Genomic DNA, 24,625 nt, shown 5'->3' with positions numbered 1-24,625 from the left:
AACATTTTTCTTTTTTCCCCCCAGAGTATGTAACTATGTGACCACACACACACGCCTCTTAAAAGCAATGTAATATTGCTTTTTTTTAACCTCTCTTGCCTGTGTGGTATAATACCTGGTTGATCCTGCTGCTGTCCCGCCTCCCATGTGTGGTCAGTCGTGTCATCCAGCTGTTAACACAGGCACACTGCACAGTGTGCCTGTATGCTTTGTGGTCTGTAGCAAGCCACGCGCCCCCCCCTCCTCCTCTTCTTACTGCACTGGTTGGGGAAGTGACGTTTTGCTGCCAGGTCTCGCTGTGCTTCATCGCCATGGAAATTCCGGCAATGATGTCACATCCCTGTCAACATGCCCACCAGCATATACATGGATTGCTCAGGGAGCTACAGTGATTACGTCACCTGCAATTTACATACAAGGGATTATATTATAGCCACACTTTTACAGAAAAAAGAAACCTGCAGCCATGACTAGATAACAGTTGTTTAATAACTTTTCATACTAGTGACCTTTACAATCACTGGCAGATTTATATAGGCCTAAAGCAACCAACTGGTTCTGGAATAAAAGAATATAAAATGAAAAACCCTAATGGATTACTATTTGACAACACAATTTTCTTAGAGCCCTTTGTGCAATGGTCAAGTAATTTACATGAATCACGATCATTAAAAGAGTCAAAGTGCACACGTAAAAACTTTACATAAAAGCAAACATCAATACAAGTCAGTTTCCACACAAATTTACTAGAAAAAAAAAGAAAAAGAAAAAATAAGGCATTTGTTTGAAAATGTATAGGCTACTGGCTGAGCCAGCTGTAGCAAATTAACCCCACTGAGTCACTGCAGTATCAGCAGCACCCAAAGTATTCATACTCTGTATGATCGGGGGTAGCAAAGTGGCTAAGTGGTTAGCACTTCAGCCTGGCAGTACTAGGGTCGTTGGTTCGAGTTTGCACGTTCTCCGTGTCTACGTGGGTTTCCTCCCACACTCCAAAGACATGCTGTTAGGGCCAATTTAGACAGGATCCAATTAACCTAGTATGTGTATGTATGAATGTGAGTTAGGGACCTTATATTGTACATCCCTTGAGGGTTAGAGACTGATGTGAATATATATATATAGCTCTGCATAAATTGATGGCGCTATACAAGTACCTGAAATATTTAAAATAAATCCACTATGCACTATTTCTAGAATACAAATCAGAAATATTCAGCAGTAGAAAGAAACCCAAGTGTGATATAGAAACTAAATAAGTGATTTCTACAGTGTTCTAGTGCTCATTTAGCCCTGGTTCACACTGATGCAGTGTGGCAAACTGCAGCGCTTCCCTGTGAGTTTCCCACACCACCTTGCAATTGCACTGTGTTCTGCGATCTGCTGTGAATGTCACTTGAAAGGTAACGACCTTCCAAAAGCAGATTGCAAAACTCCATGCAGATGCAGTGCGATTTGAGCCTTTTCAGAATGAATGGGCTCAAGCTGAACTGCACAAAAATCACATGTGAATTGCCTAGTGTGAACCTAGGTATAAACAGTTGTGTGTGTGGTCACAGCTTCTTAAACAGATTTGACATTTTAGGGTTGTTGTGCATTCGTGTCATGTGAAAAAAAACAAAAACAAAAAAAAAAGTGACAAATGCAGAAGGGGAGAAAAACTCCTAAAGTGAGGATAGGGTAACAAAGAAAAAATGTGCACAAAACATAACATCTCACAAAGCAAAAAACTTTCAAACTGTAAACATCAAACCTGTATGCTTAGTACTATATTGGCCACTACAAAGCCCGCAAGCTTCATGCATCAAGGAGTCAAAAATTCTCTAGTCTCAGAGCCACAAGATTCATGATCTTTCCTATGCAGGACAGAGAGTCTATAGCTGGTGGGTGTAGAAATAAACCACTCTTATTACTAAGCCTGATACATTTGTATTAAACAAATATCCTTTATTCTCAAACTTAAGTGCAAAAATGTCTTTACTGGAGTACTTTTGTTATTGTTTTCACAGATTTCTTGACGGTAAAGACTCTTCAAGTTCATCCACATTTGCTGTGTTGAGTCTCTTGATCTTTGTATCTGAAATGATACAGTGTAATGAATAAGTGATTAGTCATTGACCTAGGAGTTCATTTTTGCATTTGTATCATGTGCATTGAGACAGACATCTTGTCTTTACATTTTGCAACAGGGGTTCTGCAGTCCTACAGCAAGATATGAACTGAACACTAAGGGGGTAGATCAAGGGCACTGGAACCTGGAGCTAAATATAGGTAATAGTTTCGTGTTCAACTTAATGCCACAGTTATATTGAAGTGGTCCCTGTAGGGCATCTGATCAGTAGGTATGCAACTTCCATACACCAGGGGTTAGCACAGTCACCCTGGGATGTGTAGGCTAAACTCTGGACTGGCCCATCAATTTCCAGATCTGACACGAACGAAGGGCAATAAGGGTTTAACACAAAATTTACAAACGAGATGTGAATGGGGCTCCAGAGTAAATTTTACACTCTAGGAGGGTATCTCAGTATAGCCGCCAAAAATGCTGCGTATGAATCCAACAAAAATCAGAGCTGAACATGTGGATGACAGGTCTGTGTCCGCTCACGCACAGCTCACGCTGCTCTAGAGGCAGTGGAATGTAAACGGACCTACTGTCCATTGACATCTGAGTACCCTCTGATCTGATGAGGTGGAGGGGAACAGATCCCCCTTCCATTTGTTTTGGCAGATCGGAGGTAGGTGGGTGTAACTAGACAAGTCTGTTTACACCTGCCGCTCCACAGAGCAGAATGGAGGGTGTGCCTGAAAAACAGACCTGATGAGACCACTCGTGTGAAAGGGGCCCAACAAAGACAATTCACAGCTTTGGAAGCCTTCCTGTGCCATGACTGGGAATACTTTTGCCACCAAAAAGTCAGTCACTCTGTAAAGCTTTAGGTACTTTCAAAAAATTTTAATATACGCAAATATGAAGGTCTATTTACCAAAATGTTCTTCTATTTGACGTAACATGTTCAAATAGCATCTTTCAATGAGACTGATGGCAATGCCCTTCTTTCCAAATCTGCCGGTGCGTCCGATACGGTGCAGGTAAGTGTCAAAATCAACCTGACCATCTGTGTTCACGGGCAGGTCAAAATTTACCACGATTGACACCTGTTCCACATCAATTCCTAAAAAGAAAATTAAAATTGTAATGTCGTGCTGACTAAAGTTGTATATCATACAGCATGGAACAAGCATAATTTAGCGAGTTACAAGCTATGCAGATCACCACCTCTACTGCAGCCCCACAGGGCTACACACTCCCCTATGTAGGGAGGGGAGAGAATATGGAGAGGTTTATATAAAAAAGGTCCATTATTTGCTGCAGGGGGGTGGGAAGGGAAACAGAATGGTGGCCAGACTACAGACCAGAGACCACGAGAAGGAAGACGCAGAAGAAAAGCCAACTTGTGTTTTCAGCCAGGTATCAGTGAGTTTTGGAGCATTTTCACACACCAATCACCCAGCCAGTGTCCCATCCACATCTGGCAGTGTCCACAGTGGAATGTCAACATGTGTCCTAGTGCGCCAGCATCTGCCATAGTGTCCCAGTGGATTAGAACAACTGTTTGCATTCTAGTGCTTTACTCACCCAGATTTTAGAAAACCCACTGTCTCACATACACAGGCCACTCAAAAGCCTCAAAAAAGGAAGTGAAAAAATACCATACAATCTACGAGCTTGACACAAACAATTCACCTCGTGCGCAGACATTTGTGGTGATGAGAACTTTCACTTTGCCTTCACGGAATTTCTGAATAGCGCAGGCTCGTTCTGTCATTGTAAGCTCTCCACTCAGAAGCTCTACCGTGTGACTGTCAATCACCATTTTACAGGCAAGCCATTTAGCTGTCTTGCGGGTCTGTTAAAAAAAAAAGATAAAAAAAGTTAAAAAAAAAAAAAACAGATGCGGATGAAGGACCAACTCTGAGACAGCTGCATCTCAAGGTTATAAGGTTATTAGTCATTAACCTCCAAGGAGGTCTGATTATCTCAGTAATTTTGAATCCAAAGCGGTACATTGTTTTGCATGGAAATTTGTGGTTTTATATTGTAGGCGTAGGAATAACTCACTTAAATCTGTCCAAACAAAATAAGTCTAGTAAACATCCCGGGTATGATCAGGTTTGAAACACAAAAGCATATTTTAGAATATAATAAATTATAAAAAATAATATACATTTAATTCAATAATGTAATCAAACCAAAAACACATTGTTCAAACAAGGGTGCAATATTACTAGACACTACATATTGGTTTAGTAAACCTCCCGGGTATAAAAAATTTTGAAACACGGGACTGCACAAAGTCAGACGTTACAATCAGGATAACGGAATCTGGTTTCCTTTCCAATTTCCCTTCCACTGTCACCCCACTTCGAGCAAACAAACCAGGAACATCCTAGTAGGTGCTGACTTTCTTGTTTGGTGAGAGTAGTCCATGAAGGGTCAACCAGTTAGGCGTTCCGGGTTGAAAAATGCCAACATTACGACGACCTCTATTCACAGTCATTGATGGCGTTTGGTGGTTCACAAAAGATACATTCTGCAATTTTCTGAAAAGGTCCGAATGAATCACAGGCTTGTCACTTTGAGCAGAATGTAGGAATTCCACAAGCATTCTCAAGAAGATGCCTGAAGATCTTGTAGTACTTCTTTTGCTGTTTCCTCATTGCTGGGTAGAATGTCCTTGCTTGGTCGGCTGTCAAACACCTCCCATGGTGTTATTGTAGTCTATCACTACTCTTGGCTTCATTTGTTTCCCACCTTTTGTGCATACCATAACACTGGAGGTATTATGACTCATACTCATTAGGCACACATCTTTTTCACACCATTGCAGTGCCATCATTTTGCCTGACAAGCAATTATTTCTCCAGTCTTCAGCTTCTTATTGCCAAACATTGGCAGCATCTTGTGCCGGTTAGCCCTAATGGTTCCATAGGCATCGGTTTTGTTTTGTAGAAGAACCTCAAAGTTCAGGAAACATATAAAGGTTGTTCGTTGTCACCCAATAGCCCTGATTTAGCAATGGCTCAATTAGTGAAAGAACAGAAGATGTTGCCATTCCATAGTTGCTGTATTTTGGATTGAATTTTGTTCCTTTTCCAGTGTATATAACTAAATTCCAAATGTAGCCAGTTCACAATTCGCATAGCATGTAGGTTTTTATGCCAAATCATGCTCTCTTTGATGCAACGTACTGCACCCAGCTGAGCATTCCCTTGTAGGCCATTAGACTTTCATCTATGCCGATATCTTTCTGGCACACACCGCCGTTGGAAATTCTTTAGAATCATTTGAGATACTTTTCTTTAGTTTTGGTGCATTTGGTGAGTATTTGTCAATTTCTTTGTTGTTTTCAAAGTGTAAATAGTTCATGATCAGGGAAAACCTGTACTCTGACATGACTGTGCCAAAGAATGGAGTGGCAAGTAATTTATTAGTTGTTCAATTCCACTTCTGCATGGGTTTTCCCACCACTCCCTGAAGTATTATTAGGCCCAGAAATTTCCAAATGTCATCTTTGGTCACTGGTTCCCACTTTCTGCCTCTTGGAAACTTTCAATGCAGACTAGCCAATTGTTGCTCTTGGTACCAGTTTGTCTCAGTAACAATTTTTTCAATAACCTCATCGGTCAAAAATAATTGTAAGTATGCCAAGGGGTTGTCATGTTGGACATCTACCTTTCATACAAGGTGCTCCATTAAACGGCAATCTTGGGGGCGCTGTCTGATCTGTACCAGTCCATAGCGCACCAAAATTCGCACATCACTTAGCTCAGTCGCAGAATCATCACTGTCCTCACTTTCAGTGTTTGATGATGAATTTCCCCAGGAATCACTATCGCTCAATTCTACAAGTGATTCTAATTCACCGTCGCCGTATTCTAGCTGGTCCAAAACCACTTTTGGCATACAGGGATGCTTTTTGGATGCCATGGACGTTCTCAAGTTTCCAGGCAGAAAGAACAGTCAAAATGCAGGCAGGGCACTGGACAAATCTGAGGTGAAATGGATTGATATGGTAATGCAATACTAACATATTGCAATGTATGGTGTGTGTGTCACATTATAACTTTTTTGAATTTCCCGCCGGTTCTGCCCCCCCGTACGTCCCGACCCTCGCAGAGAACGGAACCTGGGAGACGGATGCCGGAATCGGCCGGAGGACATGGCCAGGGACGCAGCGGGAGGCATCGCGAGACCACAGGACAAGGTAATCGCTCGAGGGATCACTGCAGTGTAATCCTGAGTGTTGCTCGGGGTTACCGCTTCTGATACTGAAAGTTAACCCCGCACTACACTCAGAATTACCGCCAGGGAGGTTAATTGCAGACAATTTCCTGATCCAGGCTGAAAAATTTTAAATGGAGCAGTTTTACATTTATGCAACTAACCATTTATCTCCTGTCCACTAGAATGGCATCAAGAACAATTCTCCCAGTTGGGGATGCATGTGGCACCCAGCATTCTGCCACGAGAAATGGAACCCACTTACTCAGATCATTTATAGACTTAAAGTGGCATTCCACCTAAAAGAAAATTAAAAATAAAATAAAGTCAGCAGCTACAAAAACTGTAGCTGCCGATTTTTAAAAATACAGCCACTTACCTGACCCTCGGTCCAGTGGTGTCTTCACCACCGCTGATTTCACCGGCCGTCTTCTCTCCCTGGAGCCAGCATCTTCGGTGTGGGCACCCGGCTGTGACAGCTTGCGGCTTCACAGCTGGCTGCCCACTGCACATGTGCGAGAAGCGTTGCGCTTTATGAATGGCCCCCGTAATCTTCTGGGACCTGTCACGTGTCCCAGAAGACTACGGGGGAGGGGGGAGCACAACTTCTGCTTCCGATCGCCTAGGCAATCGCAGCAGAAGTGGTAGCGGGTGCCAATCCTTAATGGGGAGCAGGGGGACAAAGGCTTAAAGTGGAACTTCCCCTTTTGGGTGGATCTCCACTTTAAACTTAAAAGATTTGCCCTTGTGTCTAAGCAGCAAAACAGACTAAACTTATGTCTTGAATTCTCCCTGGAAAAATAGTGTACTAGGTTTCTAGGCAGCCTTGTGCCTACATTTTTTTTTCCCCCTTTCAAAACTTCTATTTATTGAAGTTTTTGAAAGCAAGTACAAAACAGACTTGGGGCATTCCCCAGTTCAAAAACAAACACACCTGGATATCACTAAACATACTAAAAATAACAACCTTGTAGTAAAATCTTCTGCTCAGACCTGCTTTCTTGCATCAAGGAACAACATGAGTCTCCAGATGATCGTACCCCCCAGCATATAAAGAAAAAAAAATTGGGGGCAGAATCAGAAATCTGAATTACGCAATCCCTAAGTTAAACGAACACTTTGAAAACACATCAGATCTCCTAGATTGTAAGCTCGAAAGAGCAGGGCCCTCGAACCCCTCGTGTACGGTTTTGTTACTGTCTTGTCTCATGTTCTCTCCCCCTTGCTACTGTACAGTGCTGAGTATACCCTTTGGCGCTATATAAATACTGTATAATAATAATAATAATATTAATCTCACATCAGGTAAAATATGCTGGATATCTATACGGATATGGACTGGGTAATGTGTCAGGAACACAAGGAAATTAAAATCATCAACCTACAGAGGACTGAGTTCAAAAGACACCGCAGAAATCAAAGTGAAAAAAAAATGATGCAGCAGGCTAGTCCATTTTTCTGAAATTTCATTGCAGCAACTCAAAAAAAATAATAAAAAAAAATAAAAAATGGTACTCAGTTTGTATGGCCCCCACGTACTTGTATGCATGACATCAAGGCATGCTCCTAATGAGTTGACGGATGGTGTCCTGGGGTATTTCCTCCCAGATCTGGACCAGGGAATCACTGAGCTCCTGGACAGTCTGAGGTGCAACCTGGCTGTGTCTGATGGACCGAAACAAGATATCCCGGAGGTGTTCTATTGGATTTAGGTCAGGTGAGCATGGGGGCCATTAATTCAATGGCATCAATTCCTTCATAATCCAGGAACTACCTGCATACTCTCGCCACATGAGGCCGGGCATTCTCATGCACCAGGAGGAACCCAGGACCCACTGCTCCAGTGTAGGGTCTAACAATGGGTCCAAGTATTTCATCCAGATACCTAATGGCAGTCAGGGTGCCATTGTCTAGCCTGTAGAGGTCTGTGAGTCCCTCCATGGATATGCCACCCCAGACCATCATCCACCACCAAAAAACGGTCATGTTGAATGTTACAGGCAGCATCACGTTCTCTATGGCTTCTCCAGACCCTTTTGCGTCTTCACAGATGTGAGCAGGTTCACCCTGAGCACATGTGACAAAGCACAGGGTGCCAGTGGCGGATCTGACAATTGCCAATCGAGCTCTATGGTGCAGGGCAGTGTGCACAGGGCCTACTAGAGCACGTCAGGCCCCCCTCACGAAGTCTGTTTCTGATTGCTTGGTCAGACATTCACACCAGTGGCCTGCTGGAGGTAATTTTGTAGGGCTCTGGCAGTGCTCATCCTGTTCCTCCTTGCACAAAGGAGCAGATACCGGTCCTGCTGATGGGTTAAGGACCTTCTATGGTCCTGTCCAGCTCTCCTAGGGTAACTGTCTCCTGGAATCTCCTCCATGCTCGAGACTGTACTGGGAGACAACAAACCATCCGGCAATGGCACGTATTGATGTGCCATCCTGGAAGAGTTGGACTGCCTGTGCAACCTTTGTAGGGTGCAGGTATCGCCTCATGCTGCCAGTAGTGACACTGACCCTAGCCAAATGCAAAACTAGAGAAAAGTCAGAAAAGAGGAGTAGGGAAAAAAATGTCAGTTGTCTCCACCTGTAAAACTATTGCTGTTTTGAGGGTCGTCTCATTGTTGCCCATCTAGTGAACCTGTTAATTTCATTAACACCAACGCAGCTGAAACCGATTAAAAACCCCCTCTGCTACTTAATTGACCAGATCAATATTCCAGGAGTTTAATTGGCTTGATACTATACTCATTTAAAAAAAAAAAAAAAAAAAGTGTTCCTTTAATTTTTTTTGAGCAGTGTACATTCAAGCTCAATCCAGTCACACAGTATTAGCTGAGGACTCAGCACCATAATCTATGGAATCCGTGGTAGAGGAATAGGTCAAAGATTGCATACTTTTTCTAACTTTTTGGGGCACCCCCCTGGGTAATAGGTCACTTTATAAAGGGGGACAGCTAAATTAACCAATTTTTTTCTAAAAAGGCAGGGTGGGGTCTTGGTTCGATTTCCACTTAATCACAATAGCTGTTCTTGCATAAAACAGAAGACTTGTGCCTACATCCTTATAGCTGCATTTAGGCAGGGAGAAGCACTTTGCCTGTGAATGCTAGTGTCTTCTGGATATGTCACTACTGTGCTCCTCACTGTTCTCTCAGTTGGAGAGGAAGCTTTACCTGAAAAGCTGTACTGCAATGATCTCCCCATTTCCACTTCATTTATTCTCTAGATCTGTGCTTCTTTCATGTCTTTAGGCACTTTATGTACAGGGAGTTAAGACAAAAAATGTAAACTACATGGTTTACAGGTGTGAAAGTGATGACAAGTTTTGCGTTGAAAGCGAAAGTGATGTAACATTCTTTTGCTGTGTGATGAGACTTGGTCAACAGGTGGGAAGCCTCACTTGTCATTCACTGCTAGTTATACGGAGTCGTGTCAGAGCTTACGAGGGCAAAATTGTTGGTGCCTGCTTAGCTGGTGCCTCTGACTGAAGCTGCCAATTTGCTGTGTCACATGGTACAGTATCAAAAAGATTTTGAAACGTGTCAAAGAAAACAGTCTAAAAAGCATAAGCGTGGTCAACTGACCAAAAGACAAAAAAAGGACATTGTGCAAGAATGTGGCCCGGAATAAGAAGACTGCTACAAAAAGTGACTGCAAAGCTCAATCTCAGTCTTCACCTGTTATCTAGGTGTGTCACCAGAAGCAAACATCACTTTCGCTTTCAACACAAAACATGTCACTTTCACACCTGTAAATCATGTAGTGTTTCCAATTTTTGTCTAACCCCTGTATTTCCCCAACAGTCACCAGGGGCAGCCCTAACATGCTAAACCAAAGCCCTGCCCCTTACCAAGATGATCTCCAAAATGCATGCACATAGTTCGGACCAAGTTAGTAATGGAGAAAGGATCAGCTGAAGAAAGACCATAGGCAATACTGACACCTAGCCAATTGACTTTCTTCTAAATTAATACGGTTCAGAATTTATTTTCTTTTAAATAAGGTCCAGAGTTCAAGAATTCTATACATACAGTGGGGCAAAAAAGTATTTAGTCAGCCACCAATTGTGCAAGTTCTCCCACTTAAAAAGATGAGAGAGGCCTGTAATTGGCATCATAGGAGACCTCAACTATGAAAGACAAAATGAGAAAAAAAATCCAGACAATCACATTGGCTGATTTGGAAAGAATTTATTTGCAAATTATGGTGAAAAATAAGTATTTGGTCACCTACAAACAAGCAAGATTTCTGGCTCTCACAGACCTGTACCTTCTTCTTTAAGAGGCTCCTCTGTCCTGCACTCATTACCTGTATCAATGGCACCTGTTTGAACTTGTTATCAGTATAAAAGACACCTGTCCACAACCTCAGTCACACTCCAAACTCCACTATGATGAAGACCAAAGAGCTGTCGAAGGACACCAGAAACAAAACTGTAGACCTGCACCAGGCTGAGAAGCCTGAATCTGCAATAGGCAAGCAGCTTGGTGTGAACAAATCAACTGTGGGAGCAATAATTAGAAAATGGAAGACATATAAGACCACTGATAATCTCCCTCGATCTGGAGCTCCACGCAAGATCTCACCCCGTGGGGTCAAAATGATCACAAGAATGGTGAGCACAAATCCCAGGATCTTACGGGGGGTCCTAGTGAATGACCTGCAACGTAACAAAGGCTACCATCAGTAACACACTATGCCGCCAGAGACTCAGATCCTGCAGTGCCAGGCATGTCCCCCTGCTTAAGCCAGTACATGTCCGGGCCCGTCTGAAGTTTGCTAGAGAGCATTTGGATGATCCAGAAGAGGATTGGGAGAATGTCATATGGTCAGATGAAACCAAAATAGAACTGTTTGGTAGAAACACAACTCGTTGTGTTTGGAGGAGAGAGAATGCTGAGTTGCATCCAAAGCACACCATACCTACTGTGAAGCATGGGGGTGGCAACATCATGCTTTGGGGCTGTTTCTCCACAAAGGGACCAGGACGACTGATCCATGTACAGGACAGAATGAATGGGGCCATGTATCGTGAGATTTTGAGTGCAAACCTCCTTCCATCAGCAAGGGCATTGAAAATGAAACGTGGCTGGGTCTTCCAACATGACAATGATACCAAACATACCGCCCAGGCAACGAAGGAGTGGCTTCGTAAGAAGCATTTCAAGGTCCTGGAGTGGCCTAGCCAGTCTCCAGATCTCAATCCCATAGAAAACCTTTGGAGGGAATTGAAAGTCCGTGTTGCCCAGCGACAGCCCCAAAACATCACTGCTCTAGAGGAGATCTGCATGGAGGATGGGCCAACATACCAGCAACAGTGTGTGCCAACCTTGTGAAGACTTACAGGAAACGTTTGACCTCTGTCATTGCCAACAAAGGATATATAAAAAGTACTGAGATGAACTTTTGATATTGACCAAATACTTATTTTCCACCATAATTTGCAAATAAATTCTTTCCAAATCAGCCAATGTGATTGTCTGGATTTTTTTTCTCATTTTGTCTCTCATAGTTAAGGTCTACCTATGATGCCAATTACAGGCCTCTCTCATCTTTTTAAGTGGGAGAACTTGCACAATTGGTGGCTGACTAAATACTTTTTTGCCCCACTGTATATAGGTGAAACGCAAAAAATTAGAATAGCGTGCAAAAGTTCATTTATTTCAGTAATGCAACTTAAAAGGTGAAATATATGAGATAGACTCATTACATGCAAAGCAAGATAGTTCAAATCGTGATTTGTCATAATTGTGATGATTATGGCTTACAGCTCACGAAAACCCCAAATCCACAATCTCAGAAAATTTGAATATTGTGAAAAGGTGCAATATTCTAGGCTCAAAGTGTCCCACTCTAATCAGCTAATTAAGCCATAACACCTGCAAAGGGTTCCTAAGCCTTTAAATGGTCTCTCAGTCTAGTTCAGTAGGAATCACAATCATGGGAAAGACTGCTGACCTGACAGTTGTGCAGAACCCATCATTGACACCCTCCATAAGGAGGGAAAGCCTCAAAAGGTAACTGCAAAAGAAGTTGGATGTTCTCAAAGTGCTGTATCAAAGCACATTAATAGAAAGTTATGTGGAAGGGAAAAGTGTGGAAGAAAAAAAAAAAAAAAGGTACACAAGCAGTAAGGATGACCGCAGCCTGGAGAGGATTGTCAGGAAAAGGCCATTCAAAAAAGTGTTGGGGACTTTCACAAGGAGTGGACTGAGGCTGGAGTCCGTGCATAAAGAGCCACCACACACAGACGGATCCTGGACATGGGCTTCAAATGTCGTATTCCTCTTGTCAAGCCGCTCCTGAACAACAAACAACGTCAGAAGCGTCTCACCTGGGCTAAAGAAAAACAGACCTGGTCTGTTGCTCAGTGGTCCAAAGTCCTCTTTTCTGATGAGAGCAACTTTCGCATCTCATTTGGAAACCAAGGACCCAGAGTATGGAGGAAGAATGGAGAGGCACACACTGCAAGATGCTTGAAGTCCAGTGTGAAGTTTCCACAGTCTGTGTTGATTTGGGGAGCCATGTCATCTGCTGGTGTTGGTCCACTGTGCTTCATTAAGTTCAGGGTCAAAGCAGCCGTCTACCAGGAGATTTTGGAGCACTTCATGCTTCCTTCCGCAGACAAGCTTTATGGGGATGCGGACTTCATTTTCCAGCAAGACTTGGCACCTGCCCACACTGCCAAAAGCACCAAAACCTGGTTCAATGACCGTGGGATTACTGTGCTTGATTGGCCAGCAAACTCGCCTGACCTGAATCCCATAGAGAATCTATGGGGCATTGCCAAGAGAAAAATGAGAGACAGGAGACCGAACAATGCAGAACAGCTGAAGGCCACTATTGAAGCATCCTGGTCTTCCATAACATCTCAGCAGTACCACAGGCTGATAGCTTCCATGCCACGCCGCACTGAGGCAGTAATTGCTGCAAAAGGGGCCCAAACCAAGTACATATGCATGCTTATACTTTTCAGAGGTCCGATATTGTTCTATGTACAATCTTTGTTTTATTGATTGCATGTAATATTCTAATTTTCTGAGATTGTGGATTTGGGGTTTTCATGAGCTGTAAGCCATAATCACCACAATTATGACAAATCACGGCTTGAACCATCTTGCTTTGCATGTAATGAGTCTCTCATATATTAGTTTAACCTTTTAAGTTGCATTACTGAAATAAATTAACATTTGCACGATATTCTAATTTTTTGAGTTTCACCTGTGTCTCCAACATGGACAATTCAGCAGTGTAGCTGAACAGAGCAAGAATAATAGGACACCAGCTTTAAAACTCTGCTGCACTGAGCAGTGTACAGAATGCAGTGTTAGAAGACCCAGCATTTCTATAACAGTCATTATTTCTTTAAATCCATAGACCTGAAAAGTTAGGTTTGTAAAGGGGGACTTTCCTGTTTGAAAATCAAATACTCTTGTGACATTTTCTCGGAAATATGTTTCCAGAGATCTGACAGAGCACATCTGCCAATGCGGGTAATAGCATTTAGTTACAGCACATCTCATCTTGTGATCATCCTCATCAACAAACAAGAAGCAGCCCGGAGATATAATTTAACAAAAGGTAAAATCCTTTCACCTCTACTGTATTTATAAAATGCCAGGAAGGTGAAAAGCGGCTTTAAAACCTAAAACTTTTTGGACAGTGTGGGTATATTAGAATCCTTGTCAGGTTTAACAGTTTGGAATGGTAAGAAAAAAATGCCCACTGTGTAGATAATATACCAGATCATCTTTATGTTGCTCTATCCGGTTAGAAAGAAACTAAACCCATCACTTTACCAGTTTGCCAAAACCATTAAATTTAAGGCATGCCATGACTACAACAATCACAGCTACTTGTCCTGTCAACTAAAAACTGTCAAGCCAAACAGTTTCATTCCTGATCATATGTGCAGCCAGCACCATGGCAACTGCAGATCAGTGGCTAAGATGGCATCATCCTAAGCCGTAAAAAAAAAAGGATAGGAGGGTCTAGTTTTGCTTTAAAGACAAAAAAAAAAAAAAAAACATCCAAAAAATATTCCCTTCATCACAGCTTTACACTGCATTTTCTGGTAAAAAACAAAGACAAAAACAAAACAAAAAAACCACCACACACACACACCCCTTTGAATCCCCCCACATAAGCACACTGTTCTCAACTGGGTGCAATAACCAAAATTGATAGTGAACACTCTTCGTGCTCCAAGAACCTCTCCATCTTTCAGTGGTTCCAACCATTCCCCACTCTATCCAAAGCTAAAGGAAGCTTTAGGATTCAGCTCAATTTAAAAGACAAGCACCATTTTGAATGTGAACACAATTAGGGTACATTAACAAAATGCAATTAAAAAAAAAAAAAAAAAAAAAAAAAGGCCTTACCCTACAAAATATTATAGCTTGAGCAATGGTGACTGTGCCATAAATGTTGCCCAGTGCACTGTACTTCTGCTCTATGCCCTCACAGGAATCATAGAACTGCAGGATATTCTCAAGGGTCATCTCTTCTTTCTTAAGCTTTATAATGTTTGAGTTAGGCACAATCCTGTCAGCAAACTGCCACACTGTGTCTTCAAATGTAGCAGAAAATAGGAGCATTTGACATGTTGCTGGCATTACTCTATGGTGGAGGCAAGAGGGAGAGAGAGCGGGGAAAAAAAAAAAAAAAAAATTAAAAAATGATTATGTGAATTCTCATCACCTTCACCTGAGGAAACAAAGGTATTTAGTAAGAAATTAAAAGAATGTTCAGTGTAACTCAGTGGCTGATGGGGTACCTATCACATTCATCTATATAGTATAGTAGTGGTGAACAACTTACTTGACAAGTGTGGCCCATGACAAAGGTCATCAGTACATAATGTTCACTGATACCCTAAGCAGAGCAGCCACAGTGATTTACTGCTGTGACAGATCTCTTGCTGGCTGCGGTAGGCAGCGCATCACACGACTCCTTTGTTTTGTACAAACTTTGTAGTTTAAGAAACCTACTCAACTGCATTGTAAAGCAGTGTGATGTAGTGCGATAAAATGCAGCATGTCTGCATTTTATTGCAATCATATGCTGCACTGCAGTGTGAATGTGACAATTGGAAACAAGTAGTTTCCCGTGTGTCCTTTCGGTGAGATATTTTACAATGCTTATGTGAATTAGCCCTGAATGTGATGCTACAGAAAGCTGTCAAAAACTTGCAACAGGGGATGGTGAGACTAAGGCCTGGTTCACACCTGCTGCGAGAAAAAGTCCCTGAGCCTATGCAAAAAAACAATGTGGCTGAAAATGCATAGATGTGATTGTGTCCCATAGGAAACCATAGTAAATGGACTGTAGTGAGTTTCCACAAAACGCCAAAAGTACTGAAAAACGCATAGGTGTGAACCAGGCCTAAATATCCTATGAGTTATTGGTGCTTCAGGTCATAACCTGGGGATATTGTCCAAGACTGCCCCACTGCTATTACTTCCCCTTTATATATCAATACTTACACACTTGCATGTCCTACAGAAGCTTTAAAATCTACTTGTGCTAAAATATTTCTCTTAGCAAACTCCATAATAAAATACAAGGGGGCATGGCTGGTGGCTCATGTAAGCAGACGTGTGCCTTGCAGCTCCAGCTCATAATCCTGCCAGTATCCTTCCTACAGCTGCTGTACCCCGCTTTCCTCCCGCGGACCCTCCTTGACACTCTCCCCTGTATCTTCTGGCAGCCCAGTGTTATGACAAGACGAAAGGAGGGAGTTGGAGTGGCTGAGCAGGGGACTCAAGATAGTGGTGCAGCCTCAGATACCGCATTGGGAAGGAACATCTCTTCTCTCTTCACAGTGGAAAGGGCTTATTGAGTTCCTACCAGACCTCTGCCTCCTGGCATTCCATCACATCCTTTCCTGATCCATCTTAAATTTTAAGAAAAATTATCCTCCGTAGTGTTATGGCTCTTAAAGAGATCGCTTTTTCAATGATACAAAAAGTTTTGTTCTTTGACATGTCTGGAAGTACAAAAACAACACTCCCACTTCCAGGTCAAGAAACGTCTGCAGCAACTTCATCTCACCTACTCCATTGCTCTACCCAGCTAAGCTGAGAGTTGTGGCGAATGACACTACTCTTTTTGACACGCTGTGTGCTGCCTCTGATTGGCTGGACAACCACTACAATATGCAAGACACCTGGGGTTTCATACCCTCTGATGCGCACCAAGAGCTGGATGCGGTCTCTCTTCAAGGCTCCTGTATAGCACCTTGTTTTCCCTCATGGCTATGGCTGACACCTGTACAGCTAATGAAGCATGTTCAGCCTGCCAGAGGATGGATCTGCCCCATGTTTCCGCTGCAGGGATTTTTGTATCTTTTTTTTGCTGTTCTGTTGGCCCTGTGGTCATGGTCAGCATGTGTTGGCTGGTATATTTTTGGACTAGGGTCACAGTTCTGTTTGGTGCAGCAGAGAAACCACAAAAAAATTAACGTAAACAATGAAGACAAATAGCTACAACCAGCGGAACTGGGTCTTCTGTACACCTCAAAGCTTTCAGGTTGCTATGCATCCATTTGAGTAGTTTCACATTTTCAGTTATAACAAAACTAGTATCCTGGAATGTGAGGGGTAGTAACAATACTCTGAAACGCCAGGTGATCTGACACGGTTATGCCTTTAAACCAGCTCTGATCTGCCTGCAGGAGAGGCATGCCAACCCCGAAACTACCAGATTCCTGGAACAATTACATAAGGCATACCGCTGTACTTACTCCTATAAGGCAAGAGGCATTTCCATTTTGTTATGCGGTGGGATCAGCCAGACATTATAAAGCATGGTAGATAGATATTCCTGTGTTGTAAACGCTTTGATAAGTGGTTTTATTGCCAATGTATGCATTTTGCCTCCTTTCTTGCCAGAGTTACTCTGCCTGCTTAACAAATTTTTAGCTAATAAACTACCTTTGCACTAGCTAGACGATCTTAACTATGTCTTTGACATCGCCTGTGAAAGGATCCTTGTCAACCACATCCGACACCTTTACTCCCCTGGATAGACTCTAGAGAGCTGAATCTGTATAACCTGTGGTGTAATTTTTACCGTACTGAGCTGCAGTTTGTCATTCTAAGACTCACTAGCCCTAAAAAGGTTAAAGATACCCTAAATCCAGAGTCTTATACACCAATTTCATTGTTAATGACAGACATCAAAGTTCTTGCCAAAGTATTAGCCAACAAGTTGAATAAAGTTATTACTCTACCCAGACTAAAAATGAGCTTTATGCTCAACCTCTCCACTGCAGTTAACATTAGACGCACTTTACTGAATATTCAAGTCCCTGCTGATCTGAGAACAGAGCCCTTTTGTCTCTGGATGCCACCAAGGACTTTGAGAGTGCTGAATGGTGTTACCTTTGAGAAGTGTTCAAACACTTCAGCGACATCTTCTGGAAATGAGTCAGACTTCTGTATGCCTCTCCAAAGGCAGATTTGGGTTAATGGAGAGCTCTGCACCCCCTTTCTACTGCCATGTGGGACTAGACAAGGCTGGCCATTGTCACTCCTTTTATTTGCACTGGTCACAGAGCCCCTAACCACCCTGCTGCTTCAGACTCCTGGAGGTGCATGGTCCTTGCAGGGGATAGAGGATAAAATAGCGCTACACAAATTACATACTCCTATTTGAGTGATACTCACGGTTTCTTATTCTCTGCTCCAGTCTGCTACCACAAGCTTTAGCACATTTTCAGGTCTTCAAATTGTGACAAATCCATACTCCTTCCTCTGGACACTCTCCTTTCTGTGCAGTTAAGTCCAGGTGGATTCCCATTTTAATTATTTCGGGGTGAACATTTCCATTCAGATTCATGATTATATTCCTGGAAACCTGCTTCCTTCACAGTCAAGATTCCACAGTGCAGCATATGGTGTATACTACCCCTTAGTGGCTGGCCGTGTCAACTACCCCTTAGTGGCTGGCCGTGTCAACTTTTGAAGGGAAAATTGGGGCCCTCAAATCTTATACTCACTTACCTGCTGGCTGAAACCCTCTTCAGATTTTTTACTCCAATATCCTACCATATGCCCACTCGGTCATCCCCTCACCCACCCTGATAAACAAGATCTGGTAGGCAACTAAGATGGTACTGGGTAATAAAAAAAAAGGTCACACCCAATATACTCCGCTATGGGCAAATGGGTAGCTTCCTGAGGCATCCTACCTGAAAGGTTTTTGACATTAAGAATGGGCAGGTGTCCCTCCCTACTGCAGCTCCATTCTGGTGGTGCGCTAAATACATTTCAATACTTTGCTCCAAATTTGCTCTAGATTAGAGGTGGTTTTACCAATACCTGCAGTTGCAACATGCTTTACAGACCCAGACTGGTTTTACAGTTGGAGGCCTCTGACATTTTTATTCCTACTCATCTTTTCTGACTGTTTTCACTAGTTTTGCATTTGGCTAGAGGCAGTGTCACTACTGGTAGCATGAGGAGATACCTCGACCCTACAGGAGGTTGTACAGGCAGTCCAACTACTCCAGGATGGCACATCAATACGTGCCATTACCAGAAGGTTAGCTGCATCTCCCAGCAAAGTCTTAAGAGCATGGAGGAGATTCCAGGAGACAAGCAGTTACTCTAGGAGAGCTGGACAGGGCCGTAGAAGGGCCTTAACCCATCAGCAGGACCAGTATCTGTGCCTATGTGTAAAGAGGAACAGGATGAGCACTGCCAGAACCCTACAAAATGATCTCCAGCAGGCCACTGGTGTGAGTGTCTGACCAATCAGTAAAACTTAATGGAGGGTGGCCTGAGGTCCTCTAGTGGGCCCTGTGCTCACTGCCTGGCACCATAGAGCTTGATTGGCATGCCATTAAACAGAATTAGTAGGTCTGCCACTGGAGCGCTGTGCTTTTCTGATGAGAGAAGGTTCACCCTGAGCACGTGACAGACGTGAAAGGGTCTGGAGAAGCCGTGGAGAACGTTATGCTGCCTGTAACATTGTTCAGCATGACTTTTTGGTGGTGGGTCAGTGATGATCTGGGGTGGCATACCCATGGAGAGACGCACAGACCACTACAACAGGGGTGTCAAACTGCGATCCCTCCAGCTATTGCAAAACTACAAGTCCCATCATTCATCTGCCTTTGTGAGTCATGCTTGTAACGGTCAATCTTGCAAAGCCTCACAAGACTGTCTGGCAACAGCTGGAGGGCCACCCGTTTGACACCCATGCTCTTCAGGCTAGACAATGGCACCCTGACTGCCATTAGGTATCAGGATGAAATGCTTTGACCCATTGTCAGACCCTACACTGGAGCATTGGGTCCTGGGTACCTCCTGGTGCATGACAATGACTGGCCTCATGTGGCGAAAGTATGCAGGCAGTTCATGGAGGATGAAGGAATTGATACCATTGAATGAATGGCCCCCACGCTTTCCTGACCTAAATCCAATGGAACACCTCTGAGATATCATGTTCCTCCAATGCCGCCATGTTGTACCGCAGACTGTCCAGGAGCTCAGTGATGCCCTGGTCCAGATCTGGGAGGAAATACACCAGGACAGACAACTCATTAGGAGCATGCCCCCACATTGTCAGACATGCATACAAGAATGTGGGGGCCATACAAACTACTGAGTACCATTTTGAGTTGTTGCAATGAAGTTTCAGCAAAATGGACTAGCCTGCTGCAACATTGTTTTCACTTTGATTTTCAGGGTCTTTGAATTCAGTCCTCTGTAGGTTGATAATTTTCATTTCTATCACACGGGGCATCCTTGCGTTTCATGTGATCGTTCATTAAAACTTTCTGACCTATATTGGTGAGCCTCTTTGTGCTGGTGATATTCTCCCTTGCTGATTCTGTTCACACAGCCATTTTTAAACGCAGGAATGTGTGTGTTTGAAACGTAAAGGATGCAAGTGTACAATCCAAACACATTACCTAGCCCATATCAGTATGATATTTTTCCCCACTGAGATCTGATGTTTTCAAAGTGTTAACTTTTTTGAACAGCGTGACACACACACACACACACACACACACACACACACACACACACGTTTCAACTGTCCATTTCGGTTTTCAGCATCCTGAATTTTTGGTTTCAGTCCAAGAATTTTCATTTTGGTGCACCACTAGTAGGAATAACCAAATGAGACTCCCGTCAAGACTTGGGTTTCAACAGCCAGCTATCAAAGCCAGCGACTGCAAAGGAGGAAGGAAAATTGGATCTTGCAGAAGGTGGTTGTATCGATGTGGAAGAATCCAAAATCATCCACTGCCATGTGCACGATATCAGAATACCACATTCTCTTGGGCCACGCCGTGGTGACTAGAATCACTGCAATTCCTACCACCTGAATCCTTCAAAAGCAGACCGGGTAGAAGCTGCAATGGCATGAAAGCATAAAATCAGGGAGAACTGGTCCCACAGTGTCAAAGCATTCACTGCAAATTCTCAAGGATCCCTGGTCCTAGAGGCAAACCTTTCCAGCTTTGCATTAAACCTGGGCGTCCCAAAAAAAAAAAAAAAAAAAAAAAAAATCCATATCCAGGGTGCCCCACTGTCAGAGTTCCTCAAACACTTCCAGTTACAGAGCCCATTTTCACATGGAATGTGCATGGCCAACAGTGCCATTTGGTCTGTCATGCTAACATCTCATGTTCACGAAAGTTATGGCGGTGTCCTGAGCTGCAGGTGCTGGACCTGTTTCCCAATTTCAGGTCCAGTTTCGAAAACCTTTGGGAGAACTCTGATTGGGAAGTGTAGATAGGCATCCCTTAGATTGATCAATTCCATGTATGTCTGGAAACAGCAGATTTCTGACCAAAAAGATTAAATTTATCCAAAACTTTTTGTATAGTAGTACAATGTTTAATGGCTTCAGGTTGAAGATGAAGTTTAAAGAATAAGGAAATTTTCCTAATGGTTTTCGCACTAAATATATGGGAATAAAATCCCATCTGTCCTTCTCCTGCAGGGACCGGTACAACCACTCTTTGAAGTATCAGATCCTGAACCAGGTTCTTAATAGCAAGAGCTTTTACCGGATTTCTTGGGATATGTGTAACAAAGTACCTCCTTAGCAGAGCCTCTGCAAACAAACAATCTCGTACCCCTTGCTGACAAGATTCCGGATGTACAAGCTTGTTACTTGTTCACACTGTGGATGGAACGCCTGAAGTCTTCCCACTGGAAGTCATTGCAACTTCTCAGGCTGCACAGTAGTATGGAAAATTACTCCTTTTGCTTACCTTCTGTGACCCCCACACCTCTTCCGAGACTTGTCACCTTGCTGCAAACTTCTCTGGGGGCAAAAAAAAAAAAAAAAAAAAAAAAAAAAAAAAAAAGGACACACACACACACTTTGGCATTTGTTTTTTTCTTTAACAGTAAAAAGACTTTCCAATCTGCTGTGTGGTCCAAAATAGATTCCAAAGTTTGGCCCAAAGAGGAGATCTCATGAAAAAAGGGGACACTGCATAGCCTAACATTTGAGGCAGTGTCCCCCTGACAGGTTTTCAGCCATAAGGCTCTTTTTGCAGAATAGAAGAGTCAGCTGAGCGTGCGGTCATGAATTTGGATTCTGCGGACGCGTCCACTATACATCCTACTGCGCTTGAAATTGTAGGGAAAGAATCTAGAATCACTTTGTGTTTCTGTGCTAATATGAGCTTTGAGCTGGTTTAACCAGTGTTTTAGATTTCTTGCCATGCACGTGACTGCAATAGCCAGCTTCAAATTCTCCACTGAGGATTGCCATGCTCTCTTCAACAATAAATCCATCATTTTATCCATTGCTTCCTTTAAGCTTCCCATGTCTTTCAAAGGCAGAGTCTGGTTTTTGAGACCTGGGAGAAAGCATCTAACTTGGGCACTTTGTTAGAAACTGATGGAATCCTCCTCAAAAAATGAGAACAGTTTTGAGATCTCAAAAAAAAACCAAAAAAAAAAAACACGGGTTTCATTTCTTACCAGGTCTCAGATAGCTGAATGGACAGGAAAAACAACTACCCTTTGGCTCGCTAAGCCACATGTAAAATTTATCATGAAGAGATCCTTTTGCTCAATGCATGAAGGATGTCTGTCCACTTCTTCCAGCGACATTTTTTATTTAGACGCTGACCTCAACCTCTTCCCCAACTTCTGAATCTCCTTCAGACTGTGGTGGAGAGGAAGCAACCTGTGCAGAGTGTATCCCTGACCCTGCATCAAAGGAAGCAGATGATAATGGTGTGGCTGTGAGCTCAGAAAGACCAACATATCTTTAAAATGACTGCAAAAGGCGCACTCCACACAGCCTTCATAGAAGCCAGAAAGTCACTAGATGCTGAAAGCTGCCTCTTCTCTCACTACTGCCCAAAACGCAATTCTTGCATAAATGCTTTTTTCCATGAATCTGACAATTTATTTTTGCATGAAGGACATCGCGTTCTACTAGATTATCTTGCACTGCTTTTCACAAAATAAAAAAAAAAAAAAAAAAAAAAAACACAACCCCACAAACACACGCACCCTATGCAGCTAGTTCCCAGAAGTTGGACTCCATGCCACATGTGCACTGACCCTTTCCATATAGGAGAAAGTGAACAGACAGGCCCTCAGCCACCAGGGAGTGTGACACAGAGAAAATGTACACAGGAAAAAAAAGCCGCATAAACAGCGCACAGGAATCCCTTCTACTACCTCCGGAGAGAGCCTGCAGCAAGCAACGTTGCTGTGTCTCCTGATCTCAGAGTCCTGTAAAGCCACTGCGCCGGCCCAGGACTGGAAATAGGCAATGGCTGAGTCCTTCCCTCCCCCCTCATCCAGAAGTGATGCCAAACCCAGCTGGAAGCTCCACCCTCACTTGGAATTAAATTACAGGCAGGCACAGACACTGCTGGAGACCAAAAACATGGTCGTCGCCATGCAGGAGACAAGGGGTTGCAGATTGCCAGCGGGTACTGGCTCTCCCTGATAACTAAAAGGAGAGAGGATCCAGGAACAGACCCCACCACCTGGGATACTGCCTGGAGGATCCTGCTGCAAAAGCAAAAATGTAAAAGACCACTCTCAGGCAGCACCCGAGAGGACGTAATCCCCACAGTTCCTGTGTGTTCATACCTGGCCCAGAGAAAACATAACTGAGGACTGTGGGGAGAGACCCCCAATGTAAAGTCTACTGTGGGTGTGCGTTGTGTGTCTGTAGGAAGAGCTACGTTGCTTTCATGTGCTATCCTGAAAGATGTTTTGAGAAAGAATGCTTTGTTGAAGCAGCAACGGCAGGTTTATGAGCCCCATGCTTACCCTAAGCAGTAACAGAGTACTCCTACCTTCTGATCTCTTCTAGGTGTAATCATCCAGAAGAGTTCCAACAAAAATGTTCCCCTTGAAAAGGTAAAAAAAACAAAAACAACAAAAACAAAAAAACACTTTCCACATGCCCCTTTCCATTGACCAACACTTCAGCCATAGAATCCTGAGTCTTTTAGTGCATCCATGAAGAAGCCAAGAGCACAAGGGAAATTTAGGTTCCTGTTCAAATCGGAATCTCTGCTAGAAGGATCCTGCTCTCTGGCAATGTCCAGGCTCATCACATGGTATTGGCAGTTTTTTACTGAGGCAAGAACCGTTAGATCTACCAAAAGGCATACGCCATTTCTTGGTGAACTCACTTTCCATGGCATACTGCGAAAGCAAACACCTTGCCAGGGAGAGCCCAGTCTTTCTGAACATCTTGTGGCAGCCACCATTAAAGTCCTGAAACCTTTGGGGGGGGGGGGGGGGGGGGGGGAGGCGGTAACTTCAAGTTAGCGTGAACAATTTCTGTGAAAAAATTCAGAGGCTTTTTGGATCTAGGATAAACACTGTCCAAGGGGTTTTTCAGGTGTAGTCTTCTGCATCCTACAACTCGAATAAATGCCTTTTCTCTGCTTCCTCCACTGGTTCCTCTTCCAATAATGAGGGGAAGAACATTGAGTGCTTCTGTTTGCAACCCAGGCTGTCCAAAACAGCAAGCATTTTGGAAAGCTGCTATTGTACCCCACCATGTGCGGATGAAAACTTCTATGTTATGAAAGAAATGGAGGAAGGAGCTACCAGATAGGTGGAGAGTCAGACCAACAAAAAAAGGAACACATTATGTTCCACAGGGGGCTATGTCCACGTTCCTCCCTACCTGACAAAAGGTTTCTGGAACCCCTGATCCTTTAATCCCCTCAGACATTTGCCTGCTGACCCATATAATCAGGACTCTACAAACACAGTGGCTCTAGTCAGCTGAGATAACATTAGCAAACAAAACACTAGGGTACTGTTACCTGGGACAGGAGTTCTTAACCTGGGGTCCATGAAAGGGTATCAGGGGGACAGAAAT

The 24,625-nt window shown here is 43.3% G+C and overlaps 1 protein-coding gene across 1 annotated transcript in view; it reads right to left on the bottom strand.

The window, feature by feature from the left end:
- Window positions 1–471: 471 nt before the first annotated feature.
- The window catches only part of LOC149463190 (ATP-dependent RNA helicase DDX25-like), an 88,795-nt gene continuing 64,641 nt past the window's right edge, over window positions 472–24,625 (bottom strand). Inside the window, exons 9-12 of the mRNA XM_089675748.1 lie at window positions 14,668–14,905; window positions 3,749–3,911; window positions 2,988–3,176; window positions 472–2,077 (exon numbers count right to left, since the gene is read on the bottom strand). Coding sequence (XP_089531874.1) covers window positions 2,004–2,077; window positions 2,988–3,176; window positions 3,749–3,911; window positions 14,668–14,905 — 664 coding nt within the window. The 3' untranslated portion in view covers window positions 472–2,003. The remainder of the gene's footprint in view (window positions 2,078–2,987; window positions 3,177–3,748; window positions 3,912–14,667; window positions 14,906–24,625) is intronic.

Source organism: Staurois parvus, unplaced genomic scaffold (assembly GCF_062004578.1).
Source record: "Staurois parvus isolate SC_StPar_1 unplaced genomic scaffold, SC_StPar_1.0 ptg000157l, whole genome shotgun sequence".
NCBI lineage: Eukaryota > Metazoa > Chordata > Amphibia > Anura > Ranidae > Staurois > Staurois parvus.
The sequence above is the reverse complement of the archived record's forward strand: the minus strand, read 5'-3'. Positions and strand labels throughout refer to the sequence as shown.